Raw genomic sequence first — 14568 nt, forward strand, 5'->3', positions numbered from 1 at the left:
TGATCCAAATCCTTTGCACATGGTAGCTTCCCTTGCTTCTCTAGGGATTGCTACGGCTAGCATGCGTTGCTTGTACTGAGCAACGTGGTTGTCGGGATCTCCGGTACCTTCGTACATCTTTATGCTCGGGAAGGAGAACTTGCGTGGCATCTCTACCAAGGCAATCTCTTCCACGAAAGGTGTATCGGAGTAGGATCCGGGATTACTTCTCCTGATAGGGGGAGCTACCCCTGGAAGCCTTTCTACCATAGATTGGATGGTGCCGAACCTTTCGGAGACCACCCTTTCAAGGTAAGAAGGTAGGGCCCGATCTGAGATCGCGGGATCGTCGAGTGAATATTCTTCGTCCTTCGTATCGGAATCGCTATCCACTTGCACCCGGGTTGCGTCGTGAGCGGTCTCTCGGCTATCGGGTTCGTTTCCTGTGGTGACGGGTCGGCGAGACGTTCCACCACCGTCGCGAGGAGTGCTAAGCCATAGGTCGAACCCTAGTTCGGAACCGCTTTCGCTTGTTGCTGGTTTCGCCAAGGGTTTGATTCTCTTGTCGAAGGACAAGATTCTCTGCCTCCACAACGTCCAGCTTCTCGGCGCTTTGCTGCAGCTGCTTGGAGTGTTCTCCAAGTTTATCTTTTAGGGTTTGAACTTCTTGGAGAAGTTCGTGACCTCCAGGTGTGGTCTCCTGCGCTTTATGGAGGTCGGTGATCTGACTCTGAAGGGTTTCGAGTCGGTTGAGGAGCTCGAGTTCCCTCGGGGTCAGCTCGGCTTGATTAGTATCGTCTTCTAGTGTCATCGTCACGTAGTTGGATTACTCCCCTCATTCTAGCGCCAATTGTTATAATATTTTTGTGTAGGGTCGTTTTAGTACTACGGAACACTAGAATATTTGTATGAAAAGTAAGGAATTGAGGCTAGAAGAGATGTATTATTGAGTCTATGATTCGGGACTACAACGTTGGTGTATAAACCTAGTTCTAAGTCGCCTAAACTCTAATCTCTTAGCCTCTGAAAGTCGATCCCTTATTCTAGGGTTTGGGCTCCCCTTTTATAGTTGTAGACGTCGGTTTAAAGTAGGGCGAACTCTTCCATAATCAAAAAAATGGAAGTTTCCTCTTAGGCGGAAAACTTCTATTTTGCTCCAAGGGTCGGTCCGATCAAGGGTGTCGGACCTATAGCAGGGGTCGGTCCCTGGTTTCTTCTTGGGCAAGGGTCTGGAAGTCGAGGACCTATCCGGAAGCTGGAGAAAACTTGTACTTGGATATTTTTCCCCAACAAGGGTGATCCATGTTATCTCAGGCGGATCGAAAGTAAGTGGAATCAGTAGTGCTGCTGCCAAGAGAAGCACTCGCAATGCCAGGAACGTTCAAGAGGCCGAAGGTCCTAAGCGTCTACTCCTAGGAACGGACGAGATTAGCTTCACCGCGAAGGAGTAGGAGAAGGTCCTAGCCCCTCACCACGACGCCCTTGTCATTTCACTTACCATAGAAAACTGCTTGGTTAAGCGAATACTGGTGGACAATGGAAGCTCCAGCAACATCATCTTCCATTCGGTCTATGCTGATCTAGGGCAGGAACCTAAGGCGCTAACGAGAAAGGGGACCTCTCTCGTAGGCTTTAGCGGAGAGGTGAAGCAGACCCTTGGGGAAGTTCTCCTCCCGGTATACGCCGAAGGGATAAACCAGGCTACGAAGTTCCTAGTCGTCGACTGCCCTTCCTCCTACAACGTAATGTTAGGAAGACTTTGGATCCACGATATGGGAGCCGTACCTTCGACTCTCCATCAATTAATCAAGTTTCCGACCCCCGGGGTATTAAAGCTATCAAAGGAGATCAAGAAAATTCTAGGTCCTGCTATTAAGTTACCTAAAGGGAAGACCCAGATCTTATAGCAATTATAGAAGAAGCTTCCGGCCCTACATACGGTGGTTGGAAATTCCCGATGAATTTCTGATGAATGTTTTCGATAGTAAAACCTATCGGAGATTCTCTAGGAATTTCTTGTTTTATCTTACTCTACTAGTATAAGACCTGCGCCTTGCGCAGGCTGAAATATTTATTAAAAACCTATGTTTTTATCTTGTAAAATCTGATGATTTCTAAATACATGTGTTTTTGTGGTAAAAAAAATTTGGTATATATATTTTCTCAATATATAATAATTAACTGACTATAAAATATTAGATACAAATAGAAAAAGCATAGAAGCCCAAATCAAACAATTAAAATGTGATATCATTGAAACTCTTATAATCATGGGTGTGATTGGTAATGGCTGTGTGTGCTCTCCACAGCCCCATTTATTTCTAAAGCACCAAAATCAGAGCAATCAAGGTTTAATTTATTTTTTAAAACCACAGCTCTTGAAATAATCTACAGCTGTAGAAATGCTCTGCAGAGCCAAATATCCAAAGCAAATTTTTAGTGCTTTCCATAAAATACTACAGCAATAAAATTTAAAGCTACAGCAAAAAGTCTACAGATTTTTTTCTACAGTAATAATTTCGAAGCTACAGCTAATACCAATCGGACCCATAAATTAAGAGTTGTGGAAAATTTGATGGTACTTCTAAGAGAAAATTCAACCGTATATATATAGTAGACATAGATAGGTTTTCAAACTGTTTGGAAAGTTAAAATAATTGGTGGCATTAATTATTTAGAAATCGTATTTTAGCGTGATACATTGAACCAATATTTATGTAAATTTTCAATAACTATCACAAACATATTTAGCAAGTTGTTTTCGATTTTCGAAATTACAGACTTGGTGACGAGGTATATTATTATTTTAAATTAAAATTACCATATAAAAGTTTTTCAAAATTTTTTACTAAGTTTAAAAATTAGGTGGAAGCATTGACTTGGTGGAAATTTTTTTATTTATTTAAACAGCCTGCTATAAAACAACTAATTAAAACTTACCAAAAAAACTTGATTCTAAAATTCTGTATCACGAAAATTTAGTTCAAGTTTTAGGATTTTTATTGTCTTCTAACGATGACAATACCGACAGTTTACGATTGATCTTTCTTCGGCTCAATTGAAATTAAAAAGAATAATTAATCGACCTTAATTATAGATAATCCAAAATAAGTAGTTTTTTCTAATTAAGCATATTGTATTGAAAAAATTAAGATTTATATATAATCCAATTGTTTTATATGTATACAATTTTATTATTATATATTTAATTATATATATGCTGGGATGATGCAGTTGAATATTTTCTTTTACTAAACTATTAGTAAATAAAATCTATATATTTTAAATTTTGAAGTTACACTAATTTTCAGAATATCAGATTTTTATATTCCTTTTGACAGCATAATATGTAAAATTAAAAATATTAAACATATTAAATCTTTCTTGTTTCACATGGTTGCAGCGCTCCCAATTTAGTTTATAAAGTTAGTTTGAATCTATTTAAGTTGATGACAAAAAAAATATATGGAAAATCAAAATATTATGAAGACAATTACAAATTAGATTAAGCTTATAATTTGAATTATAGTTTGATTATGTGCCACATTAAGACAACATAAAATTTTGCAGCGGACTATTATCTATATTATTAAAACTGAAGGTAATTTTGGTACTATTTGGAAACATGGATAATTGAATAAGTAAAAATTGTTTGGAAACATAAATAGCAGATTAATGATTTTATTTTATTTATATATTTAACCATTACATTTACAATAAATTAAGTACTTTCTTTTGTATTGCTTTTATTTACAAATTTCTACCAATCCATTTAAAATAAATTTAAATTAATTATATATTATTATTGTTGTTTCTTTTTGGTGAATTAAAACACAAAATAAAATATATTGTATAAAATAACTTTTCACTATAATATTACCTTATTTATTTTAGTCAAATATTAAAATTTCGAGAGTTCAATGTTCAATAAAACAATATCATAAAAATAATAATAATTCATAGAAAACTAATGCAAACAATTAAAAAATTCAGTATGTTGTTTTATTTTAAAATAAATTAATAAGAAAACAATAGGTTAATATATGAATAGTAGAATTTCATTAAATTGCATCAAGTTATAAGTTTTTAATATAATATTATGTACGAATAAAAAATTTATTATTAAAAATTTATACTATAAAGTAATATATCTGTAAATTAGAAAATATAAAAAAAATTATAAAACTAACGATTTATGAGTTTACGTTGAAGACATATTAAATCAAACACATGTACGGAGGTGCGGGTCAAGTTCTAGTTATACTTAAAGCTCAAATATAGAAAGATGATAGTATTATTTGTTTGCAACCGATACTTTGTATATGATAAAAATTAGGCTAACGTGATATATATCATTAACTACTACGAATGTGATTATTAATGTTTTCTTAGACTACAAAAAATTAGGCAGGTGCCAAAGCTTTTTCTTAATCTTCGATATAAATTTCATAATTTAAGTTCTAGAAAATTTTGTTGCAACAAAAATATTTTATATATAAATTCGTTAGGTAATAACAAAAAACCTTAATTTCCGTATTACTCTTATATATAAGTTTTTGTTGGCGAGGAAGACCTGAGAACCAAACAATATTCTTTTTTTTATTAACAAAACAATTTTGAATATCTGTGTCTCTTCGCTATTTTTTTTTTATCAAAGCATCTTTGTGCTATTAATTAAAAAAACAACACTCAATAAAAATATTACTTTCCGATATATAGCTAAACATGCAATACTTACGCTATCCTATATAGAAAATTGTGATTTAAATTGGTGTCCAAGTAATACAGAGTAAGAGTATATCTTACATTTGAAAAAAAAATTATGTTAGATTACAATATAAATCAACTTTGAGCATTTAAAGAAAATCTCATTTATTGAGATCACGGAGTATTAATTTAATGAGATTGCCGAGTATTAAGTTTATCATATCATATCATATACATTTATGTTTGGACTAATATAAGTTTTCCTAGCAAATTGGATTTTGGACTTACTAATTTTTCAATTAATTCTTATTGTGCTATGTAAGTCAAATTGATATCGTAATTAAATGACACATAAACAAGAATTTTTTTTAATTAATACCAGTTACAACTCTTTGCTCAATCCTCTATTAATTTTTAGAGGATTAAGCTACATATATTCTATAAATCAATTCTCCACAAATTATTTCTCTAAAATCACTCTCTTTGTTTTGAAACATGGTAAGCACTACCTTATTATTGCCAAATATGGGTAAATTATATGAAAAATCCAAGTTTGACCAATAATTAATATCTTGTATAATCGTAGAGATCATAAAGAAAACAATGTACCATTTCCATTTAGGAAACTTTGTAATAAGTAAACGTTACCATCACCACAAATATACTAATAATTGTAATTTATTAAAAATTTCCATAAGTAAAAATGATATCAATTTTTCCTTGGAATTCATGTTAGTAATGTAAACCCTCAGTATGAATATTGATTACGGTCAATTAAAAATTCTTACCACCGGCTGTGATTTCAGCGTAGACATTTTGAAATTGATTTTTTTTTTCATATATTGCGTAAGTAGCTTAATTCGGTTCTGTAAATTTGTCAATTACCATGACTTTATCAACTAATCATGTGGCTCTCCTCATATGCATTTCATTTGATCATAAAATATTTCACATTTTATTGCTAATTTAATCTATATAATCATTTCATATACTACACAGATCTGTTCTAAATGAAGTTTATGCATAAATATGTTATAGTAACACTAAAGATATTGTGTTGTTAGAAATGTTCATATGGACTATAAGAACGTATAGTGAACAATATTCTGGAAAACTGAAACTGGGGTAAGATCACTCATTGCAACACATTATGGAAATGTGCGTTGTGAGATTCGTAAGGGTTCTGACTTCTGAGAATCTTTTAGTAATTATTCTAAAAGCATTACTTCTCAGCTTGCAAAAAAAATATCCTTCTGAACAGAATATAGTTAAAACGTATATGGATTGTATTTTGCAGATAGCTTTAGCAAACATTGAAGAATATGGAGCATCAATACAAATGGATGAACAGACGGTTTGTTGTTCACAAATGTCGTATTGTTAGATATCGGGCAAGACTAATTACAAAATGGAATGAAACGTAATCAAACAGTACGTCTTTATTCACTGCTCCAGAAATAATTTTTATACAAAGTATTAAAATGAATAATTGGTATGACCAGTGGCATTTCTTGTAATTAGTCTAGTAATAGATGGTTTGTTAATTAAGTGTTGTGAGAGAGCATATGGTAGTAACACCTAAGCAAAATGACACTCTTGTAAATAAATTACATTTTAAAGGTTGTTTTTTCAAATTGCTTCTCAATTAATAAGAAGGGGATGTTTGTATCTCCAAAAAGTAGCTTACTTGTTCACTCTTGTATACACCAACAGGTTATCGTTTGTATATTAGGTTAAAGTTTATTGGTAAGTCGGTTTGTTTGGGAAATTTATATGCATACTATGACCGAAAATTGAAAACAATTTAATGAAACCAACCAATTATTACACCATTTTAAAGTTTTATGCTTAGAAGAAAAGGCATCTGATCTGAAAACGCTGGATCGGAATACTTCCCAGTTAAGATCTGATCCGAAACGAAATGGTTTGCGGCTTCAGTATAGTGAATTCCATCCCAGTTTATGTATTCGGAACTGTCGTTGCATGCTTTGGCCGTCACGGTTGTCCCGTCTAAGACTTTAGTTTGGCCACACGAAATGCGACTATCATAGTTTAAAGGCGCTCCACCAATTCCACAACATACCATTATAGGGTTTTCAAAACCTGAAACAACCAAAGCTCATTACTTAACAAAAATTTCTCAAGATTTTTAGATCAGAACTTTTTATTATATAACGATGAATGAATTTTTTACCGAATTGAGAATAGTTAGCAATAAGATTGGATTTGATCGAGAATATATCAACGTAAGTAACATTTGAATCAGGGAACTGGGCTTGAAATTTGTTCGAGAGAGCATGCAGTTGAAGATTGAATAGTTTGGCTGCTTGGTTATGGGAACTAACACATCCAAACTCATCAAGCTTTGTTGAATCTGTCCCAAATTTGGCAATATTTTGAGCCAAACATCCTAAAGGTCCTGTGTTGTGTATCCAAAAGTTTCTAGCTCCTTCTTCATACAGCCTCTGCCAAATTAATTAGTATTTAGTTTTACTAAAGCCAATTAAATGGATAAGGTAAACAAAAACGTATTAGCAAATGGATAAGGTAACAACATTAATTATTTTTTATTCTAAATAATCAAACAAGGCATTAGCATATAAGAATCGTGTAATATAATAATAACATATCTGATTTCAGCAAATGCGTATATATCAAAATGATGTTACAACTAGATGAATCTCTCCTGCTCATACATGGATCTAAATAATTATGATAGTTAATTTATATTTTAATTTTAATTTTAAATTATTTTATAATTTAATATATGATATTATATTATTTTATTTAGACATGTGTTTTTTAAATCAAATCGTGTTTATTATCACTTAGATATATTGAATTGCATTTATTTTTTTGAATTAAAATATAATATTTTTATTTTAAACAGATTAATTTTTGATTTGGAACTAAATTAAAATCACTAAATAAAAAAATTAATAATAGTATTTAGATGTAATATTTTTCAATTATTAAAGATATCTTTGTAATTAACCGACGTAGGAACTAATGTAAATCTGATAGATAGAAAACTAATTTCTCAAATAATTTTACAGAGATTCTGATTTTTTGTTAAACTTATAGTCTCTATAAAGTATACTTTAACTTCATATGATTTTTATTAAAAAAATATGTATTGCATATAAGAAAAATATATTAATTAGAAAAAAACATATTTAGTTTTGCATATAATAAAAATAATCATGTTTAAAATATCCTATATTTAGTTTTAGAAAACTAAATTCATCTTGATTGTACCCGAAATAATGATTTTACCTTGAGCCCAGCCTCAAAAGTTTCAAGAGTGGAAGGAATAGAGGCAAGAACTTGGTCAAGAGTCTTGGAGTAAAAGGCACCAGCAAGATCATTTTGCCCTATGTCAATCATGTATAGTCCTTTTGCATAATAATCAGATGGTGGCAAGTACCTTTCATATCTCTTTCCTGTCAAATTTATCAAAAACAATCTCTGCTTAATTTATGCATCATATAGTATTAAACATAACATCCCACCAACAACATTTTTAAATTAGCCCCACCTGTTTTAGCAAGTAGTTCAAGTGCCCGAGATTTGAACCGGATAAATTGAGAGATTTGAAGATCAAAGGAGAAGGGAGAAACAGAGGTGGGGTTAGCGGGAAGGATGGTGGATCCGGCTGCTGCAAAGTTACACCCTTTTTTGAAATTTGGTAAACCAAGTGAATCCAAATACGGATTTAGAAATGGCATGTCCATTGCATCCACTGCAAAACATCAAAACAATTGATATGAAGTGAATTCCAAATCAAGAGCTGTTTCAGTGAAGAACAACAACAGTTTGTGTGCATTTGTAACAATTTATATATACATAGAAAATCTACAATAAGGCGCCCGTCACAATATCTTCCTGAGGGAAGCTTGAAGTAAGTCTGGCCATACGGTGGATAGACACTTTCAATCCCCGCGGAGATAAGATTGCCCGTATCAGAATTTGAATCCCCAAAGTTGATGATTGCCGGGTATTTTAGGATTATAGACAGAGTTGAGGGAAAAAAAGAGATGAAGACGAAGAGAGCAACTGAAAGATTGTTTACAGTGGGAGCCATAGGGTTGGAAACAAACAATAGGCCTAATTTATAAAAGCGAACGATATAAATATTTCACTTATCGCTCTTTTTAATAAATTGAATACGAAATATAACTGAAGAAAACAAAAACAAAAATTTAAAGTGTTTACAACAATCATGACAACGTTTAGAAGACAATGAAAATACAGCTTTGTAGTATTCAAACCTATAAATGCTATAAAACCTTATTTTGTAAAAACAAAAACCTTAGTTCCGTATTTTATAGGAGTTTTAAATTCTTTTGTAAAAATCTGTTACAAAACTAATTTTAAAATATTTAATACTAGGTTGCTTTGAGATTGATTCGGGTTGCTTCGTGATGAAGGCTTATATATCCATGTCATAAGTTTTATTTTTTTTTGGCAAAAATGTTTTTATTCATAGGGATGATTAGTTTGGTGGTACCCGACGGAAGAAAATTGGACATTTCTTATATGATAAATATTAGGTAGAAAACTCAAGTTTTTTTTAATATTATGATGGAACATGTAAACCATATGAATCAGTTGAAGGTTTATTTTTTTATGTAGCCAAGCTTTCTTCCAAATTAGGCAAAAGAAGATACCAATGGAAAAACGTAATTAAGGTTTTTGTCTTCCGCGTGTGTTTGAAGTAAATAAAATGTGTTTAAAAGATCATTTTGTTAAAACAAAACGTAATAATCTGTTTTGTTTTCGCTTTAAGAAACAATAGCTATATATACTAAACTCTTTACGATTTTGCTATTAACAAATGAAAATATAAATTGTGCTACGTAATGAATATTGACAGAAAGTAATTAGTGAAACTAGTGTAAAGATAGATACTATCGTTTTTATGAAACGTAACATGTTGAAGATTGTTCGAAAAGGAGACAGTAGACTGTGAAATACCCTTACTTAGATAATCTATGACAAGACGTCCATCGCAGAATCTTTGGGAAGAAATTTTGAAGTAATTTTGGCCGTACGAAAGGTCAAGATGAACGCCAAGGCCAGCAACGAGATCACCCGTATCGGAATTAGAATCTCCAAAATTAAAAGCAGATAAATATTTGAAATCAACGGAGTTTGATTTTTGTATATAAATGGTAACAAAAATGAAGACGACAAAAGAGATTCTCATCTTACGAAATATTAACGAGACCTCTGTTCTTGTTTCAAATTGGCTTTTGTGATTTAGAGTTCGTATTTGTCTGTCTTTATAAATATGTTGATGCTTTAAATTGTGGAAATAGGAAAATACTATACAAGCAAGATTGTTGCTTCGAAGCTCGCTTGCAAGGCTTACACATCTTTCTCACTAGTAATATATGAATTCACCCAAACATCTAATCCTAGTTTTTAATGAAACCGTTATGTATATAGGCTAATGACTTGTATTTTTATATTACTTATTCCAATTTTTATACATGGAGAATTTACCAACATAACTCAAAACTTGATTTTAAATGCAAAAATATATTTAGATTTTAATCAAATATAAAATTAACCAAAAAATCTTGTGAAATTACAACCTCATTATGACCAAACAAAAAATCAGTATTATATATTTTTTAGGGTTAGATTTTGGAAGTTTAATATTCTTTTAAGATTTTTTGTTTGACTTATATGCATTTAAGTTTGTGTATATTAAACACTTTTTAAGTTGAATTTAATTTTAGTGAATTGTTTGTCTCTATTTTATTAGTTATTTGAGTCTAGAGTTTATATTTAGGGTCTAGATGACTTCTAGAAAATTTTCTTGTGTTTACGTTAGAAGACTTTCAGCAAGTCTTTTGAATCGAACATATTTAACTCAACTGAAACTTTTGTCTCATTATATAAAGAAAATTTACACATTCTCTCTCTTTCTCTCAAATCAATAAAAATATAATTTTTCTCACTCTAAAACTCTCTAACATCTGTCAATAGACAACTTCTAGGAAGTTTTCTTGTGTTTTATACGTTAGAAGACTTTTAAGAAGTCTTTCGAATCAAAAATGTAAGTGTGGATGAGTCAAAAATAAATATAGCAGAAAGTAAATGACACACATCGTTTCTTAACGAGGTTCGTTTCTTACACCCGAGGATCTTATCCAGAATTCGAATACACTAGAACGAGAAAGAAAATTACAACTAATTCGTAAAGCATAATACAAGCACAACCCTCTTGAATCACCGCTTCCTTCTATAGCATGAAATCTTCAAGGTAAATTAACCTTGAGATAACCCCCCCCCCCAAAAAAAAAAAAAATTCAGACTTTATCATGATAACCCAAAAAAAAGGAAGGGAAAGTTGCAATTATTGATATGGAAGATGTCCATATTGTGGTTCCTTGGAGACTAGGGTTTCGGGAACGTGGAGTTAGTATAAGATAGCTATGTGGTCATCTGTAGAGAGACAGAGACACAGAGGCTGATCTTATAGAGAGAGAGAAGCGCTTGGAAGTGTTCTGGGTCGTGCTGAAGCAGGGGCTGAAGTATCTGACGGTGGAGAGACATAAGCGGGTAGCTTAGGAATTGTTCAGTAGCAACTGTTAGGGTGTTAACAGGCTAGCGAGGCTGATTAAGCAGAACTTGTAATTGAGTTGTACAAGGCGATTTCTAATAAAGCTATTGGTGTGTGCTTGTGTATTTTGTCTCTCTGATTTACCTTCTGCAGTACTATTGCTTGTGTCGTCTTTGCACTTACAAGTGGTATCAGAGCGGGTCACCTAAGTTATTGGTGTGATCCTAGAGGTGGAGATGGACATGGTTATTTCTGTGCAGAAGGCAATCGTGTTGAAGGCGGACCAGTATGGTCATTGGAAGGCTCGCATGAAGCAGTTGATTCAAGGAATCAATGAAGATGCGTGGACAGCTGTGGAGACTGGTTGGGAGGAGCCTACCATAGTCACAGAAGATGGGAAGAAGCCTAAGCCAAAGGAGGATTGGTCAGAGGCAGAGCGCAATGCATCAAAGTTTAATGCAAAGGGGCTTTCGACGATTTTCGGAGCTGTTGTAGTAGAGCAGTTCCAACTGATTCAGGGGAGTACTTCAGCTAAAGAGGCGTGGGAGATCCTGCTGAATTCGTTTGAAGGAGATGACAGTGTAAAGAGGACACGTCTGGATCATCTTGGGTCGCAGTTTGAGAATCTGAAGTGGTCAGATGCGGATACGGTGGCGAGTTTCAGTGCCAAACTCAGTGCTATGGCGCATGAAGCATGTGTACTTGGAAAGAAGTACAAGGAGAAGAAGCTGGTGAAGAAGTTGCTACGCTGTCTTCCAGCAAGGTTTGGAGCTCAGAAGGCGGTCCTAAATATGACTGCAAACACGAATGAGCTCAAGTTTGACAAGGTTGTGGGTATGCTGAAGGCGGAAGAGATGGAGACAGGCAGTGGCTCGGTGTCTACATCAGGAGGTACGCCAGGGAGTATAGCCCTTGTAGCTGACAAAGAAGTTGATAGACTTCGGAAGTTTGAAGATGCCTTGGGGTGGATAGTCAGGAATCTTGGAAAGAGGATGAATCACCCTGAGGAGATGAAACAATATGGTCTCCAGGGAGGTGATCGTGGGAATGGCATAAGGAGAGGAAATCTCAGATGCTATGAGTGTGAAGGAGTTGGTCATATAAGGGCTGACTGTCTGGTGGTACGCCGAAGAGAGCTAAAGTGCTCTGAGTGTAGAGGTGTTGGACACACACGGCGTGAATGTCCAAACTCAAAGAAGGGAAAAAGAGTTTCATCGCAGTCGTCTGATGAGTCAGAGTCTGAAGAAGATGAAAATGTGTTGAAGAATATGGTTGCGTTTGGTGCATGCAAGGTGGGATCTAGTAAATCCTCTGATTCAGATCTCAGTACAGATGATGATGAGTATCACGTGCTGCTTAACAAGTGGTTGAGGGTCAAGGATCAGAATCTGAGATTGGAGGATATGGTTCTGAAGCAGAACGAGTTGCTTGAAGAACTTCGTGAAGAACTTGCGGCTGTGAATGAGAAATATGAGTCTCTTGAGCAGAAGGTTAGTAAGGTGAAGAAAGTTGCTACTGGAGAAGTACAACAGAAATGGCTGTCACATTTCGTGCATGGGAGCACATCAAAAAGTGGAGTCAAAGAAGCTTGTCAGGAAGTACGTCGGGACGTGCGACAAGGAGTACGGCAGGAAGTTCTACAGCGCGGGGCTGTGAGTAACAAGCCGAAAGTGGTACGTCAGTGCAGCAACATGAAGGTAAGACAGGAGGTTCTGAAACATGGTTGTGCAGCTGGTACAAAGAATGAGACTGATCGGTGAATCAGTAACTGTGTTAGGCCAAAGAAGAAGCAACATCGAATGTGCTGCTGGTTCTGTGGTAAGGTTGGACACAAGAAGGTGGAGTGTTTTGCTCGAGAGAAGAGCAGAAACATGACCAAGAGGGTGAACAAGACGTTCACTAAACCCAAGAGGGTTGAAGAGGTATTGTTAGCCAAGAGTGGCTTACTTGATGAGATCAAGGATGAGACAACATGAGAAGGATGCAGCTCTGGTAGGAGTGATCTTGAGGAAGATCAAGAAGCATCAAGTCTGGATTTAGGACACGGAGTTGTCCATAGCACAAAGGGGAAGAAGATCGAAGTGCGTCAGGAAGTGATGCGAGAGGATCTTCAGGAGGGTGACAGAGAAATCACTCGAAGACAACAGCAACGAGTGCAGAGGGCACTCGGGGTGGTTGAGGAAGACTCATGGTCAAGGAGACGACGCATGAAGGAAGCCAGGTCCTCAACAGAAGTGGGTCGAGAGGTAGCTCGACAGGTGCGTCAGATCGTGATGCAGTAAGTGTAATCTATTCCGCTGCAGCAGAGGCTGTATCATGATTACGCATGGAGTAGCAGACGGGTTTGTCTATAAGGCTTGACATCTAAGCATCTATTTTAGCTTAGTATACAATCAAGCAGGGGGAGAATGGTGACGTTCTGGTCAAGAGAAGTCAAGAGAATGCATATCTCATGGGGGAAAAAAGCATGTTGTGGTGCACATCTCGTGGGGGAGAAAAGCACAATTGGCGTGGAAGTTTCCAGGTGGGGAACGTGGTTGTTGAACCAGAAGAAGGTTGTGCTTGATCGGCACACAAAGCTAAAAGGGGGAGATTGTTGATGTAAAGATGTCCGCCCTGAAGTAGTCGCTGACGTAGTTGCTGAAGCAGACGTCGTGGTGAGTGGTGAAGACCATGTGGAGTCGAGATGCTGAGCTGGAGTCGTGTAGACTTGGAGAGCAAGGGAGTATCTTGAAGAAAAGGCAAAGAGGAATAAACTTGGGGAGCAAGTTTATGACTTAAAGGAAGAGGAATAAGTGCATTCCAAGAAAAGGAAAGTTGCACTTATTGATATGGAAGATTTCCATATTGTGGTTCCTTGGAGACTAGGGTTTCGGGAACGTGGAGTTAGTATAAGATAGCTATGTGGTCGTATGTAGAGAGACAGAGACACAGAGGCGGATCTTATAGAGAGAGAGAAGCGCTTGGAAGTGTTCTAGGTCGTGCTGAAGCAGGGGCTGAAGTACTTGACGGTGGTGAGACATAAGCGGGTAGCTTAGGAATTGTTCAGTAGCAGCTGTTAGGGTGTTAACAGGCTAGCGAGGCTGATTAAGCAGAACTTGTAATTGAGTTGTACAAGGCGATTTCTAATAAAGCTATTGGTGTGTGCTTGTGTATTTTGTCTCTCTGATTTACCTTCTGCAGTACTATTGCTTGTGTCGTCTTTGCACTTACAAGTGGTATCAGAGCGGGTCACCTAAGTTACTGGTGTGATCCTAGAGGTGAAGATGAACACGGTTATTTCTGTGCAGAAGCCAATCGTGTTGAAG

At 35.3% G+C, this 14568-nt stretch overlaps 2 protein-coding genes across 3 annotated transcripts; one reads left to right on the forward strand and one right to left on the reverse strand.

Annotated features, from left to right (window-relative positions):
- The first annotated feature begins 1347 nt into the window (after positions 1-1347).
- Positions 1348-1886, forward strand: LOC108850459 (uncharacterized). Its single transcript, XM_018623990.1, has 2 exons — positions 1348-1374; positions 1500-1886. The coding sequence occupies exons 1-2, from the start codon at positions 1348-1350 to the stop codon at positions 1884-1886; spliced, it is 414 nt and encodes a 137-aa protein (XP_018479492.1).
- Positions 1887-6469: 4583 nt separating this feature from the next.
- LOC108849582 (GDSL esterase/lipase At1g54790) lies at positions 6470-9939 on the reverse strand. Of its 2 annotated transcripts, none has more exons than XM_018623145.2 (5): positions 9670-9939; positions 8225-8428; positions 7963-8129; positions 6881-7151; positions 6470-6789 (listed from the first exon to the last, which is right to left on the reverse strand). In XM_018623145.2, the coding sequence occupies exons 1-5, from the start codon at positions 9893-9895 to the stop codon at positions 6521-6523; spliced, it is 1137 nt and encodes a 378-aa protein (XP_018478647.1). In that variant the 5' UTR covers positions 9896-9939; the 3' UTR covers positions 6470-6520. The 2 variants fall into 2 exon arrangements, with proteins under 2 accessions (XP_018478647.1, XP_018478646.1); XM_018623144.2 differs by lacking the exon at positions 9670-9939 and adding an exon at positions 8533-8921.
- Positions 9940-14568: the final 4629 nt, after the last annotated feature.

The sequence above is a fragment of the Raphanus sativus genome, chromosome 4 (assembly GCF_000801105.2).
Source record: "Raphanus sativus cultivar WK10039 chromosome 4, ASM80110v3, whole genome shotgun sequence".
Classification (NCBI taxonomy): Eukaryota; Viridiplantae; Streptophyta; class Magnoliopsida; order Brassicales; family Brassicaceae; genus Raphanus; species Raphanus sativus.